A 14,185-nucleotide genomic window follows, 5' to 3' on the forward strand; every position below is an offset into this window, starting at 1 on the left:
TGGGCTCTTTCCTTCCCCTTCCCCTGTGATGGGGAGGGGAGCTCAGCTGTTCTGTAAGGCGAGGTGAGGTTTGGGATAGGAAAGTTAATACTGAATTACCCAGAGCTGGGCAAGAGGGAGGTGAAAATCCCCAGCCGTTCCCTGAAAACAGAGCCCTTCAGTGTATCCCTGTGATTCTCTGGTGCACAGAGCCTGTGCTCTGAACCCACCTCTCCCTCTGCTGTTTTGAGGCTTTCGTGCTGTGCTATAAAGGCAGATTTAACCACTGGATTGGCCTCCAGAGGGACCCTGGGCAGCTCTGGAAATGGGCCAATGGCACCAAATTCAACAACCTGTAAGTCCTCTGTGAATTCCCAGGGCTTTGGGTCCCTGGTGTCTGAGATACCGAGTTCAGGCCGACGCACCAGTCAGTGCTATGTACTCCGTGTATTAGTGACGGGCGGAAACAAGTGTTGTCTGCTGGGAGACTGGCCAAAGCTTTCAGATCTGTCTGGCTTTAGTGGGGCCATCTGCGTTAAAGATGCCTGATAGTCACAAATGCTGAGTGCCTGGGGCTGCCATGAGAAGTGGGGTACAGTAGAGATGGCCCAGACGACATCCCAAGAGGGATTTCAGTGGGATCTGGGTGGGATCAAATAACCAAACCCCAGTTGAGCCGATAGCAGGGTTTGACCCTGGACCATCAGCACTGAAAGAACGGCAGATTAGGTCACGCTGGCGGGGGAGGGGCACCACGTGTCCAGGAAAGCATAGAGTAAAGAACAGTAAAAATCTTAAACGAACCCAACTGTATCCTGGCATCTCTAAGAACAGGAATTCCACACTTGAAGAATAAGAATCTAGCAGCAGGAATATACTACTGACCAGGATGGTGACTGTGAAATTCACCGAGATTAGAGAGGCTACAAAAGCAGAAAACCCAATAATAATGGGGGTTTTCAACTATCTCCATATGATTAGAGATATGGAACAGCTTCCATATGAGGGGAGACGACTAAGGGGGGGATATAGGAGGTCTATAAAATCATGAATGGGGTCGAGAAAGTGAAGAGGGAAGTGTTATTTATGCCTTCACGTAACGCAAGACCTAGCGGTCACACAATTAAATGAATAGGCAGCAGGTCTGACACAAACAAAAGGAAGTATTTCTTCACACAACACAGTCAACCTGTGGAGCTTGTTGCCAGGGGATGTTGTGAAGGCCAATAGTATAACTCTGTTTAAACAAGAAGTAGACAAGTTCACAGAGGATAGCTCGACCAGTTCCTATCAGCCAGGATGGTCAGGGATGCAACCCCATGCTCTGAGTGTCCATATACATCTGACTGCCAGAAGCTGGGAGTGAATGGGATGGATCACTCGATACTGACCCTGTTCTGTTCATTCCCTCGGAAGCACCTACCGCTGGCCAGTATCGGAGGACAGGACACTGGGCTAGATGGACCATTGGTCTGACCCATGTGGCCAGTCTTATGTACTTACAGCTGAATGGTGTTTTTAAAAAAGCCCTTTGCGATTGATGGGAAGCTCGAAAATGTGCCCAGAGGAGGCTTAGGAAACAAGTCAGTTGGTGACCTGTTGTTTGATCCCAGTCAGATATTTTCACATTTTCCAGCAAGGATGCCCTGATGTCGGCAGCAGTCTGTCTTTGTGATTGCATCACGGGCCCATCTGTTAGCAGGCCTGTTTGGGGTCTGTCCACACCGCAGCTGGCACCATGCCATTGCAGAGAAACTAAATGAATTCTTTGCAGCAGTCTTCATGGCTGAGCATGTGAGGGAGATTCCCAAACCTGAGCCGTCCTTTTTAGGTGACAAGTCTGAGGGACTGTCCCAGATGGAGGTGTCATTAGAGTAGGTTTTGGAACAAATTGAGAAACTAAACAGTAACAAGTCACCAGGACCAGGAACTCAAAGGTGAAATTGCAGGACTACTAACTGTAGTCTGTAACCTATCATTGAAATCCGCTTCTGTGCCCGATGACTGGAGGATAGCTAATGTGATGCCAATTTACCGGAACTGGGTAAACAGGCATCTCAGTGGGGTGTTAACCCTGAAATCTGCCACCCTGCGGGTGCCCACCCCAGCAGAAGGCTCTGGGTGCATCATTGCCATCCCATCAGAGCTCTTCTGGGGTGATGCTGGTGGGGGAGCCACCCACAGCCATCTGCTCAGGTGGCTTTGGGCTGGGCTCTCCCTTCTCTGGGACAGGTCTCACCCCGAGCCAGAGGCTGGTGGCCTGAGGGCAGGGAGATCCCGGCCTGCCCAAAGAGTAGTGCTGGGCCTCCTCCCAGCCCAGCACATGACTACTGTGAGTAGCCAGGATGGGACCATGGGGGAGGATTTGCCTGTGAGCCTGGATCCCACCCTGTTCCCAGGTGGGAAGCGCTGGCCTCCAGCTCTCACGGGAAGCTCTGTGTGAGTGGCTGGGGTCACACCATGGCCGCCGGGTTTGTGCTGCTGGCATTTCACTCCAGCCGCCCCCTGCAATGCAGCCTGTCCTGACAGGCCTCTGGCCTGAGAGCTGATGTAAACTGTCCAGGGAGCCCTGGACCCAGCTCCTCTTTGCGGCGTTACTGCTGCTCCTCGCCACACTGAGAGTCACCTGGAACCTGTGCCCGGGGCAGTTTGGGTGGGTTGGGCCTGCAGGGGCCCATCCAGACCCAGCTGGGTGTGTGTGGGGCGGAGAGTAGGATCTGGGTTAATACCCACCTGGCATAAATGCTCCATGGAGGTCAGTTGATCTTCGAAACTTTCCTGGCCTTGCTGCCCCACTGCCCCCTTTTTAGCTGGGGCCTGTGGCAGGTGCAGGAAGGGGAATCGTGAGGGGCTGTGAGTGCAGCAGCTCCCTGCACTGTGCGAGAGCATCTCTCCCTGCCTGTGACTGATGGGAAATGTCCAACTCCTGCCTGACACCAGCTCCCTGGCTTCTCTCTTGCAGGTTTCCAATAGGAGAAGGAGGAGACTGCGCGTATCTGACCGGTGTGAGTGCGGTCAGCAGCTTGCAATGCACCAGTGAGAGACACTGGATCTGCACCAAACCCGATGCATTTACACAGGCACAGGAGGCTGCCGTGGAAGGGGGCTGGTAACAAGAGTATTATAGAATCTAGCCCTGGGAAAGCCTGACTGTGATTTCTTGTGACCATCACATCTGAGCAATTCCAGAATATCGGGGAATGCTCTGCGCATCACTGGGTTACTTCCCTGTCTGGCCATCTGTGTATTGTGTGCCTGATGTTGGATGTCTCTTTGCACACTGAGCCAGGTGCAAAATTAGATTGCAAAATCCACAAAAAAGGAAATCTACAGGAAGAAACTTACAGCAGGGGGCTGTGTGTGTGTCCATCTGTGGTGTTTAAGCATAAAGACAAAGGATCGGTCTGATCTCTCTCGGTGTGCAGAGACCTACTGGATCCTTCCCCTCGGAGACAAACTGACCGTATGCATGTCTCATGAAAGAAGGGTCCGAGCCTGCCTGGCTGTAAAGTGCTGCAAGGATTTCGGGTGAGCTGTACTTGGTTAGACAGGAGAATACCTTGTTAGTTCAGTCTAGGCTCTAGAACGCATGTTATGACTTTGTTATATGTAACCATTTGTTTCCAACACTTCCACTCGACTCTTGGCTTTGTTGAACTGAGGCGTGATTTCGCTGTGAGCCTATGGCAGCGCTGTGTGTTAAGTGGAGCAGTGATCTGAGCTGGAGCTGGTAAGCTGGGGCAGAGGATGTTACTGTTCCTTTGGAAATAGTGAATCTGTGAATCCTGCCAGTGCCCAGGGGACTAGGGCCTGGACGCTCCAGACAGATGCTCAGAGGGCTGGAGGGCAGAGTGGACCTATTGCTACCCTGCCGTGACGGCAGGCCCAGCAGTGAGTGCGTGTGGCCAGTGGAGTTGGGGAGCTGACCCCTGGCAGGCACAGACAAGGCTCCCTCAGGCAAAGGGCAGGTGGTGGCGAGGTGCCTCCCAGCCCCGGGTACCCGGGTACATTGCAGGGTATTAACTTACTGCAGGTTTGGGGCAGTTAAAAATTACACCCCAAGGCCCCAGCCCAGTGAGGCGGACCGAGGAGAGGAACTGTGACTGCGAGGGGCACCTGAGTCCCAGCACCGCCCAGAGTTCTGCTCTGCCTAAAGCCCCAGTCCCGCCCCGTGAGTAGGGCTTTACCAAATTCATGACCATGAAAAATGCATCACAGACTGTGAAATCTGGTCTCCCCTGTGAAATCTGGCTCGGCGGGGGGATATGTCACAGAACTGCCACCCTTACGTCTACGCTGCGGGGGGTACTTCACATTACAGCTACACAAATGTGAATCCTCAGTTGCACTGTTTATATCACGGCCGCTTCTTTCTGGCAGATCCATTTGAGCTCCACGGCACACGTCTCAGACAGAACCTGGCTGCCTTTTATCCACCCGCAGCTGTTCCCATCAGCAGAGCCTGAGAAGCTGCAGAGTGAGAGAGAGTTCGTGTCACTGTGGGTCCCTGTAACAAGGAAAGGCCGAGGGGTGAGTCTTTCCTCCCCCTCCCCCTAATGTGAAGCTGGGCTCTGGTGTTGTCCTTCATCTCTAACTTTCCTGCAGAGCATCAGTCGAGAAGATGTCCCAGGCTGTGAGATGAGTTAGGGCAGTGGCTCTCAACCTTTCCAGACCACTGCTCCCCTTTCAGGAGTCTGATTTGTCTTGAGTACCCCAAGTTTCACCTGACTTAAAAACGACTTGCTTAGAAAATCAGACCTAAAAATACAAATGTTGCCACAGCCACTATTACTGAAAAATGGCTGACTCTCATTTGTACCATACAATTATAAAATAAATCCATTGGAAATAAGTATTGTACTTACATATCCGTGTATAGCGTATAGAACAGTGTAAACAAGTCAGTGTCTGTCTGAAATTTTAGTTTGCACTGACTTCGCTAGTGCTTTTTATGTAGCTCATTGTAAAACTAGACCAATATCTAGATGAGTTGACCTACTCCTCGGAAGACCTCTGCGTACCCCAGGGATACATGTAGCCCTGCTTGAGACCCACAGAGTTAGGGGGTCTGGTGCAAGGACCATACGAGGCTGAATCTCATGGGGTTGGTGACCTGGTACTTGTTCATTGGAAGCGCCACCTTGATCTCCTACATCTCAGCTGATGGGATGAGAGGAAAGTCTGATGGGATGAGAGGAAGTCTGATGGGTGAGAGGAAACCTGCACCGTGCGACCTGGGTAACGGGACAGCTGCAGGGAGCTGAGGACTTGTCCCAATGAACGGTTAGGGCTGGATTCACAAAGAGACTTAAGAGGCTAATGGCCACTTCAGACACCTCCATCCCAGAACCGCATCCCCCTGGGATTCACCAAACCCCAGCTCAGTTGCCACCAAACCCTGGAAGTGACTGAACTTGCTCGGTGCCTCAATTTTCTGAGTCAAAGTTTACGAGGTGTCTGTGTGCGCCCTGAGCACCTGTGCTGCTCCCTCCCTCTAGGCTGCTGGCTGCCTAAGCCCCAGTACGATCCAGGAGCCAGTCTCCGCCTGACTTGCCTTGGGGCCCCAAGCCAGTGGGCATGTTCAAAGGACCCGTACCAGCTTGGGCCTCACAGGTGAGCATCCACAGACTGGCAGCGAGGAGCATGCAGCCGATGAATGCATCCGATGAAGTGAGCTGTAGCTTACGAAAGCTTATGCTCAAATAAATTGGTTAGTCTCTAAGGTGCCACAAGTCCTCCTTTTCTTTTTGCGCATACAGACTAACACGGCTGCTACTCTGAAACCAGAGAGGAGCAAGCGCTTCCTGGTAACATTTAGCCCAGGGGTTCTGGCACTCACCTGGAAAGTAGGAGACCCCAACTCAAGTCCCCCTTGTAGCTGGGTAGGAGAAGGGATTTGAACAGGCGTCTCTCACCTCTTAGGAGTAGGCTCACGCCACTGAGCTAGTGGACAGTCTGAGGTGGTGGTGGTGGTGGGGGGGTCCCTTATTCTCTCCTGTTAACCCTGTTCCAGACTCGGGATGAAGAGTGATTGGAGCAGACAGACTAACTGTCACCTCGGGGCATGATGCAGAGAGATGATTTCTAGCCCCCACATTTCACTTCTAAAAGGGGAACCACAAAACCATGTGGATGCTTGTTGGATGGAAATTGCACAGAGCTGTCACCAGGGTCAAATGTCTCCTAGTATCACAGACACGACTTAAAAACAGCATGAGAGGCTCAGACGAGGGGCTTGTCTACACTCACAGCGCTGCAGTGAAGACGCTACCTACGCTGACCAGAGAGCTTCTCCCATCAGCAGAGCCAATCCCCCTCCCCAAGGGCCATAGCTATGGTGACAGGAGAAGCGCTCCCCTCAACGTAGCGCTGTCTACACTGGGGGTGAGGTCAGGATACCTGCATCGCTTGGGGGGTGGATTTTTCACACCCTTGAGCAGCATAGTTATACCGTCATAAGTCTGTAATGTAGACCGGGTCTAAGGGCAGGTCTACACTACCCGCCGGAAATGCAGGTAGTGATCTATCTATTGGGGGTCAATTTATCACGTCTAGTCTAGACGCGATAAATCGAACCCTGAGCGCTCTCCCGTCGACTCCGGCACTCCAGCGCCGCGAGAGGTGCAGGCGGAGTGGAGGGGGGAGTGCCGTGAAGATGCCAAGGTTAGTCGAGCTAGATACGTCCACTTCAGCTATGCTAGTCTCCTAGCTGAAGTTGCATATCTTAGGTCGATCCCCCCGCACACACACACACCCAGTGTAGACCAGGGCTAAGTGTGTACCCCAAATAAAAAAAGACAGGAGGAGGAGCAAAAAAATGCTATCCTGGCTAAACAGCAGAGTAATGGAGGCCATTAGAGGCAAAAAGCATCCTTGAAAAACTGGAAGTCTAAACCTAATGAGGAAACTAGGACGGAGCACAAACTCCAGCAAGTAAATTGTAAAGTATAAGGAGGCAGGCCAAGGAAGAGTTTGAGAAGCAACTTCCTAAAGATGCAAAACCTAAAAAAATTAAGTACATTAGAAGTAGGAAAATATAAGGTCCCTCACCAAAGGCTTTTAAGCAAAGGAAGCTGTCATGGGATAAGGGGGAAGGTCCTCTCATGGATCAGTAACTGGTTAAAAGATAGGAAACAACAGGAATAAATGCTCAGTTTTCACCATGGAAAGAGGAAAATAGCTGGGTCCCCTCAGGATAAGTACAGTTATATCCATATACAACTGCTTCTACCGCTATCGCTTATGCCAGCTCCCCGATCCCCCTAAGCTACACTGCTCTACACACAGAGCTATTGGTAGAACTGCCGTTACACCAGGGCCTTTGCTGGCACCCCTCTGTTAGGGAAATACCCTTAGCCCACGTAGTTACGCTGGGAAGACTTTTCAGCGTAGACCAGGCCTCAGACAGACGCTGGACATTTAACACGAGCAAGTTATACAATGGGAGCTTTCCCCAAACATCTCAAAGAGTAAACGTCAAGCAGCACTCACCGCACTGGATCTAATGGGGAACCGTCCACCCAGGTCCATTTCCCCCCTGGGGGTGTCACTTTAAGGCCAATCCAGATGTGGTTTGCATCTTGTACAACATCTTGTATGAAATCCTGTGATGGGCAAAGCAGAGGGGGTGGGGATGAGTATCCTGTAACATGCTAGAATTCCCTTAGTGATCCCATGAAGTGCCTGCTCTCTCCTTCAGTAGCTCTGCCCATAATGCCAGCAGGAGACCCCACCAGCCCCTGAGTTAGTTCACCCTCTCCCCTGGGTGGGCAGGGTCCCAGTGCAGGTAAACGTGGCTCTCTCTATGCAGACATGGTAACATCAGCACCAGTCCTTGGTGGCACAGGGTGAGCTGGCCCTTTAAGGGAGTCCTGGGTTGAGCCTCTGTCACGGAGTGCCCGGGCGATGCTCTGGAACTGCTCCCCATGAAGCCAGTCAGGACTCTGGGGCAGTCGCCTTCCGGTGAGCAGCCTGTCCACAGGGCAAACAGCTCACACGGCTTCCACCTTCCTGGGTCTGACCTCGGAGCATTCAGCATCCTCTGCCCCTCCGTGTGCTTCCCACAGCGAGACCGCTCAGGCGGGGCTCCTGGGGAAGCCAGAGGGTCCTGCACCCCAACTTCGCAGTCAGACGGGACTCTCAGCCAGCCAGTAAAACAGAGGTTTATTAGACGACAGGAACATGGTCTAAAACAGAGCTTGCAGGTGCAGAGAACAGGACCCCTCAGCTGGGTCCATTTTGGAGGGCAGTGAGCCAGACAACCACGTCTGCCCTTCACTCCATGTCCTAGCCAGCCCCAAACTGAAACCCCCTCCAGCCCCTCCTCCTCTGGGCTTTGTTCCTTTCCCGGGCCAGGAGGTCACCTGATTCCTTTGTTCTCCAACCCTTTAGCTCTCACCTTGCAGGGGGGAAGGGCCCAGGCCCTCAGTTGCCAGGAAACAGGGTGTCGGCCATTCTCTGTGTCCAGACCCCTGCACACACCTGCCCTCTAGGGCTCTGCAGTGATCATACACCCTTACCCCACCACCTAGATACTTAAGAACTGCCTAGGGGAAACTGAGGCACCCCCACAATATTCGGAGGAAACATTAAGAACAGTCCCACTTCGTCACATCTCTCCCCCCTTCAAGATCGAACTGAGCGGGGTCACTTTAGCCGGTGACCTGGGGAAGTTCAAAGCCACCAACATTCCCATGGATGCCCCAGCGTCTCTGCCATTCCTTGGTAGGAGTTACACCAGGCCCTTCCAGTTTCACGCCCTCCCTTAGGTCGGGGGTGGTCGATAGCACTCACAGGCCGCATGTGGGAAGGTTTCTGCGGCCCGCCCTTTGGCCACCCCAAAACCCCAGGGGGTCAAACTTGGATTGGGTCTTCTCCCCAACAAGCTGGCCAAACACAGCCACTTGGTTATAGGACTGTTTAAGTTTCTTAACAGCTTTCACTCCATCTGAGACCTTCTCAAAGCTATCCACACTGGGTCTTTCAACAGGACAGTCAGTGGATCCATTCACAACAGAAAATTTCTGGCTGTTAGGAACTGAAACTTTCTTGATTAAATCACTTTCACACCCTTCAGTTGCAGTAAACTGCTTGCAAAGACTCCATGAGGATTCCTTTCCCTAGGGCTTTTCTATGCAACAATTCACCCCTCCCAGAAATTCTGCTCTTACCCTCTTTACCTAGGGCTTGCTCTAGAGGAACACGTTCCTGAGCAACAACAGACTCTTTCTGGGTCTCCCTTACATCCAGAATTACCTCTGGCCCGTCCAGTGGATTCCTACACAATCCCCTTTCAGGCAAACTGACAGACTTCCTAGATAAAAGGTCAGAAGCATTCCCCTTCCCTTTGCCACACACAAGTTCAGGAATCTTTTCCTTCTTGCTACAGGTTTCCACACCCTCCATAGGTAACACAATCACACCACCTTCACGCTCTCCTTGTGCCCTGGCTAGGATCTCACCCTGATTAGACAGAGTTGCGACACCCTTTCCCAACCACACATGAGCAACAGGCAAAATACAAGCACCAGAATTGTCTGGTCTCTGGGATTTTACATAGACACTAACTGGATGCGACCTAGTTACAGGGCCATTCTCCTGAGCAGACACAAACTTAGGGCCATTCCCTTCCTGGGCTTTAGCTGAATCCAGAACCAACTCTGAGTCAACTGCACGACGCTCAACCATCACAGGCTGCAAGGCCCCTTCTGTCTGGTCCACAGACCAAGAAGAGCCAGACACACTTTCTCCTTTCCCAGACACACAGCTTGGGATCTCATTCCCCTTGTCCCAGCACACAAGGCTGGTCACAGACAACTGCTTGGAGACCAGGGTAGCTCCCTCCATAGGCAAGTCAATACCCCTGACAGACACAGGCACATTTCCTTCACTGTCCCAATTCTCCACCCAGCTAACAGGTAAGGTCCAGGGACTCTCATCTTCCACTCTCCTCGCCTTCCCACCCTGCTGACTGGACAAAGCCATCAGATCACAAGGCTGCCTAGGCTCATCCCTTCTTTCCTTACCAAGCACCTTGCCACTCCCCACAGATCCCCTCCCCTGCCTGTGTCTCCCCCCACTCAGCTGGGGTCTCAGCTCCCACTGTGCTCAGCGCTGCCCTTGCTGTCCCAGGGGGGGTAGGCAGCGAGCTGGCTGCTTTCCTCACAGCATCAGAGCCAGAGTGAGCCCCCTCTCCAGTGTGCAAGGGGGGCGGGGAGCATCTCTGTCCCACCCAGCCCCAGGGGTCTGGTCACAGGCAGGCAGGTAGCCTGAGCCTAGCGGCTCCTCCCCCCTGCCAGCCAGGTCATCTGCATTTCCACTGACCGTTTCCCTCTCCACCGATTGGTTCCCTGGATTCAAATTCAAACCCTTGGGAGTTACAGGAGCAGGGCCTGGATCCTGTCCCAAAGAGACACAGTTGCCCCACAACAGGGTCTCACAGCTGGTGTCCTGGAGCACCCCAAAGACCAGCCAGCCCCACCCCTCCTGGGTCTGCACAGGGATCTGGGCCATAGGCAGGGTGAGGGGCTTCATCCCTGGGACCCTCACCCAGCTCACACAGCCCCTCAACCTCTGAGGCTGCACCACCCAGGGCCTGACAACAGTTCTCTCTGTCCCAGGATCTCGCCACCCCAGGAATGTCTCCCCATTGACCATCACCTTCCGCTCCCACTGGGGGTCCGAGGGGCCTGGCCCCAGGAAACTCCACACAGACATATAGGTTGGGCTCAGGAGTGGGAGCCTGTCCACCTCCCCACCCATCTGGCTGACGGAGTCTGTGGCCTTGGGACCTAGCAAGGGAGCTAGACACCGGAGCTTTTCCGCAGGGTCCCCCTGGTTCAAATCTCCAGCCTGCTCAAAGGCAGTGAGGTGGGCATCCACATCCCCCCTCTCCTTAACCAGGGGCAGCAATTTACTCTCGAGGTTCCCTGCGGAACTGGCCCTCCGGGGTCTATCCCCACTCACCCCTGGGAGGTCCCCTATGCCTCTCCGCTCCCCCACCGCCAGTTCATGCTGCTGCTGCTTCTGCAGCTCTTTCTCGGGCTCTCGCTGTCTCTCACAGTCCTCTTGCTCTCTCGGACTCAGTTCCAATCCATCCATCTCCGATCCCTGGATGGGGAACCCGATCGTGAAGACCCTCGTCTGGTTGGGGACAGGAGTCTTGGCGATGCCTGGCTACTACTCCACCTGCTCCCAGATCCTGCTATAGCCCCATTTGGGGTCAGGAATCTGTCCCTTAGAGCGGTCATCCTCCTCCAGCTGCAGGATTAACTGTGCTTTGGTGAACTTTCCAATGCTCAACCCTCTCTTTCTGCACAGGGTTACAATGTCCTTCTTAAGGAGACGGTGACAGACCATCACTCCGCTCTTCCCAAGTTGTTGTGGACTCACAGGCCTGTGTGCTCTCAGCTCCCCACGGTTTCCAGGGAGAACCCCTCGTGTGCCAGCCCTTCTCGAGGTCACCACCTCTTTGCCAGGGTCGAGCTGCAGACTTCTCCGCCCCTGGGACCGCTCGCTGCAGTCCCCCGGGGGACCCTGTTACTGCAAAAGTCCTTTTCTCTGGTCACACAATCCTAGGGGTTAACCGCCCCCTGAAACCGTCTCTCTGAATCTTCAGCACGCCTAGTCCCCATCAATCCCCCTTTGTTTTACTGCTCCCCAGTCACTTACTGCAGGAAGCGCCATCCACGGGGTGCAGTAGATCCCACCTCTGCCACCAGTTGTCACAGAGTGCCCGGGCGATGCTCTGGAACTGCTCCCCATGAAGCCAGTCAGGACTCTGGGGCAGTCGCCTTCCGGTGAGCAGCCTGTCCGCAGGGCAAACAGCTCACACGGCTTCCACCTTCCTGGGTCTGACCTCGGAGCATTCAGCATCCTCTGCCCCTCCGTGTGCTTCCCACAGCGAGACCGCTCAGGCGGGGCTCCTGGGGAAGCCATAGGGTCCTGCACCCCAACTTCGCAGTCAGACGGGACTCTCAGCCAGCCAGTAAAACAGAGGTTTATTAGACGACAGGAACATGGTCTAAAACAGAGCTTGCAGGTGCAGAGAACAGGACCCCTCAGCTGGGTCCATTTTGGAGGGCAGTGAGCCAGACAACCACGTCTGCCCTTCACTCCATGTCCTAGCCAGCCCCAAACTGAAACCCCCTCCAGCCCCTCCTCCTCTGGGCTTTGTTCCTTTCCCGGGCCAGGAGGTCACCTGATTCCTTTGTTCTCCAACCCTTTAGCTCTCACCTTGCAGGGGGGAAGGGCCCAGGCCCTCAGTTGCCAGGAAACAGGGTGTCGGCCATTCTCTGTGTCCAGACCCCTGCACACACCTGCCCTCTAGGGCTCTGCAGTGATCATACACCCTTACCCCACCACCTAGATACTTAAGAACTGCCTAGGGGAAACTGAGGCACCCCCACAATATTCGGAGGAAACATTAAGAACAGTCCCACTTCGTCACAGCCTCACCTGTGACTAGGTGCCCCTGGACTCAGAGGCAAAGGTGATGGAAGCAGGTGACCAGGAGCCAGGCCTGGTGGGGCTACAAGGGCAGCCAGTCTGGGCAGGGAGAGATTTGATGGGGTAGGAGGTTTGTGTGAGTAGCTCTATGCAGAAGGGCTCCGCTGAGCTCTCAGACAGAGGGCCTGGGAGTGAAACGCCTACAGGAGCCAGCTGGGCAGTCTGGGGTGGGAAAGCTGTAGGGTTCTTGTTCTGAACTGTATGTTAATAAGCCAGAGCCCCAGAAGGGGAGAAAACACCCCAGTGTGCAGTTTGATTGGGGTGGGGGTGGGGGGTAGAGTCAGGCTACCCTGGGATTGTAACTAGTGACACACGTCTTTCTCCAGCTGGAGTTGGATGAGCCTGTATTTGATGTTACCATCTCCTCCCGGTTCTGGGTCACGAGCATGCGAGAGCTCTTCCCCGAGCAGTCGTCACGGCTCCCAGTCCAGTCTTTACGCTCCTTAGACAGCCAGTAGCACTTGTCCCCGTGCAGCAGCCAGTCCCTGGGGCAGAGTTTGCACCCGGATCCCTCTGGAGGGAGAGATGAGAACTGAGGTGTCATTAATTCTGAACCTTCAAACTACAGCTGGATGAAAACTCTTGTTCAAAGTTGTTTTTTAATGGAAAATGCCATTTGGACCCAAATGAAAGTTTTTATTCTGATTGCCATTTTTCACTTTTTGATGGGGGAGTGGACTTAAAATGGAAATACTGGTTTTGAGGGTGGGAGGGAGGATTTCATTCATTTTTGGAGGGGAAATAAACATTTACTCTTAACAGTTCCCTCCATTTGAAAAGTGGGGGAGGACTTTCACTTTTCTGCTTCCTTCAAAGGACATCAAAGTGTCATTTCTTTTCACGTTTTTCATGAACTAGGCTTACACTGTATCCGCTCTAGTTCTAGACATTGCTGAAGTGTCCCCTACAGTTGTGTAAAAAGCAGGGCTGTCAATTAATCGCCGTTAACTCACGTGATTAACTCAAAAAATCAACTGTGATTAAAAAAATTAATCGTGATTAATCTCACTGTTAAACAATAGAATACCAATTGAAATTGATTAAATATTTTTGGATGTTTTTCTACATTTGCAAATATATTGATTGCTATTACAACACCGAACACAAAGGGCACAGTGCTCACTTTACATGATTATTTTTGATTACAAATATTTGCACTGTAAAAATGATAAAAGAAATAGTATTTTTCAATTCACCTCATACAAGTCCTGTCGTGCAATCTCTTTATCATGAAAGTGTAACTTACAGATGTGGATTTTTTTCTTACATAACTGCACTCAAAAACGAAACAATGTAAAACTTTAGAGCCTACAAGTCCAGTCAGTCCTACTTCTTGTTCAGCCAATCGCTAAGACAACCAAGTTTTGTTTACATTGACAGGAGATACTGCTGCCCCCTTCTTATTTACAATGTCACCTGAAAGTGAGAACAGGCATTCGCATGGCACTTTTGTAGCCGGCATTGCAAGGTATTTATGTGCCAGATATGCTAAACATTCATCTCTCCCTTCATGCTTCGGCCACCATTCCAGAGGACATGCTTCCATGCTGATAATGCTCGTTAAAAAAAATAAATGCGTTAATTAAATTTGTGATTGAACTCCTTGGGGGAGAATTGTAGGTCTCCTGTTCTGTTTTACCCACATTCTGCCCTATAGTTCATGCTATAGCAGTCTCGGCTGATGACCCAACACATGTTC

General features: G+C 52.5%; 1 protein-coding gene across 1 annotated transcript; it reads right to left on the reverse strand.

The window, feature by feature from the left end:
- Positions 1–1,132: 1,132 nt before the first annotated feature.
- LOC141998362 (killer cell lectin-like receptor subfamily B member 1A) lies at positions 1,133–12,496 on the reverse strand. Its single transcript, XM_074971121.1, has 3 exons — positions 11,650–12,496; positions 7,471–7,583; positions 1,133–4,449 (listed from the first exon to the last, which is right to left on the reverse strand). The coding sequence occupies exons 1-3, from the start codon at positions 11,914–11,916 to the stop codon at positions 4,332–4,334; spliced, it is 498 nt and encodes a 165-aa protein (XP_074827222.1). The 5' UTR covers positions 11,917–12,496; the 3' UTR covers positions 1,133–4,331.
- Between the last annotated feature and the right edge of the window lie 1,689 nt (positions 12,497–14,185).

This window comes from Natator depressus, chromosome 14 (assembly GCF_965152275.1).
Source record: "Natator depressus isolate rNatDep1 chromosome 14, rNatDep2.hap1, whole genome shotgun sequence".
Taxonomy (NCBI): Eukaryota; Metazoa; Chordata; order Testudines; family Cheloniidae; genus Natator; species Natator depressus.

Coding starts and splice junctions, on each gene's coding strand:
- LOC141998362 (XM_074971121.1), bottom strand. CDS start 11,916: ATGGCTTCCCCAGGAGCCCCGCCTGAGCGGTCTCGCTGTGGGAAGCAC. Junction 7,584..11,649: donor CGTGGATGGCGCTTCCTGCA/GTAAGTGACTGG, acceptor TGCCCATCACAG/GATTTCATACAAGATGTTGT. Junction 4,450..7,470: donor TCCCCATTAGATCCAGTGCG/GTGAGTGCTGCT, acceptor CTCACTCTGCAG/CTTCTCAGGCTCTGCTGATG.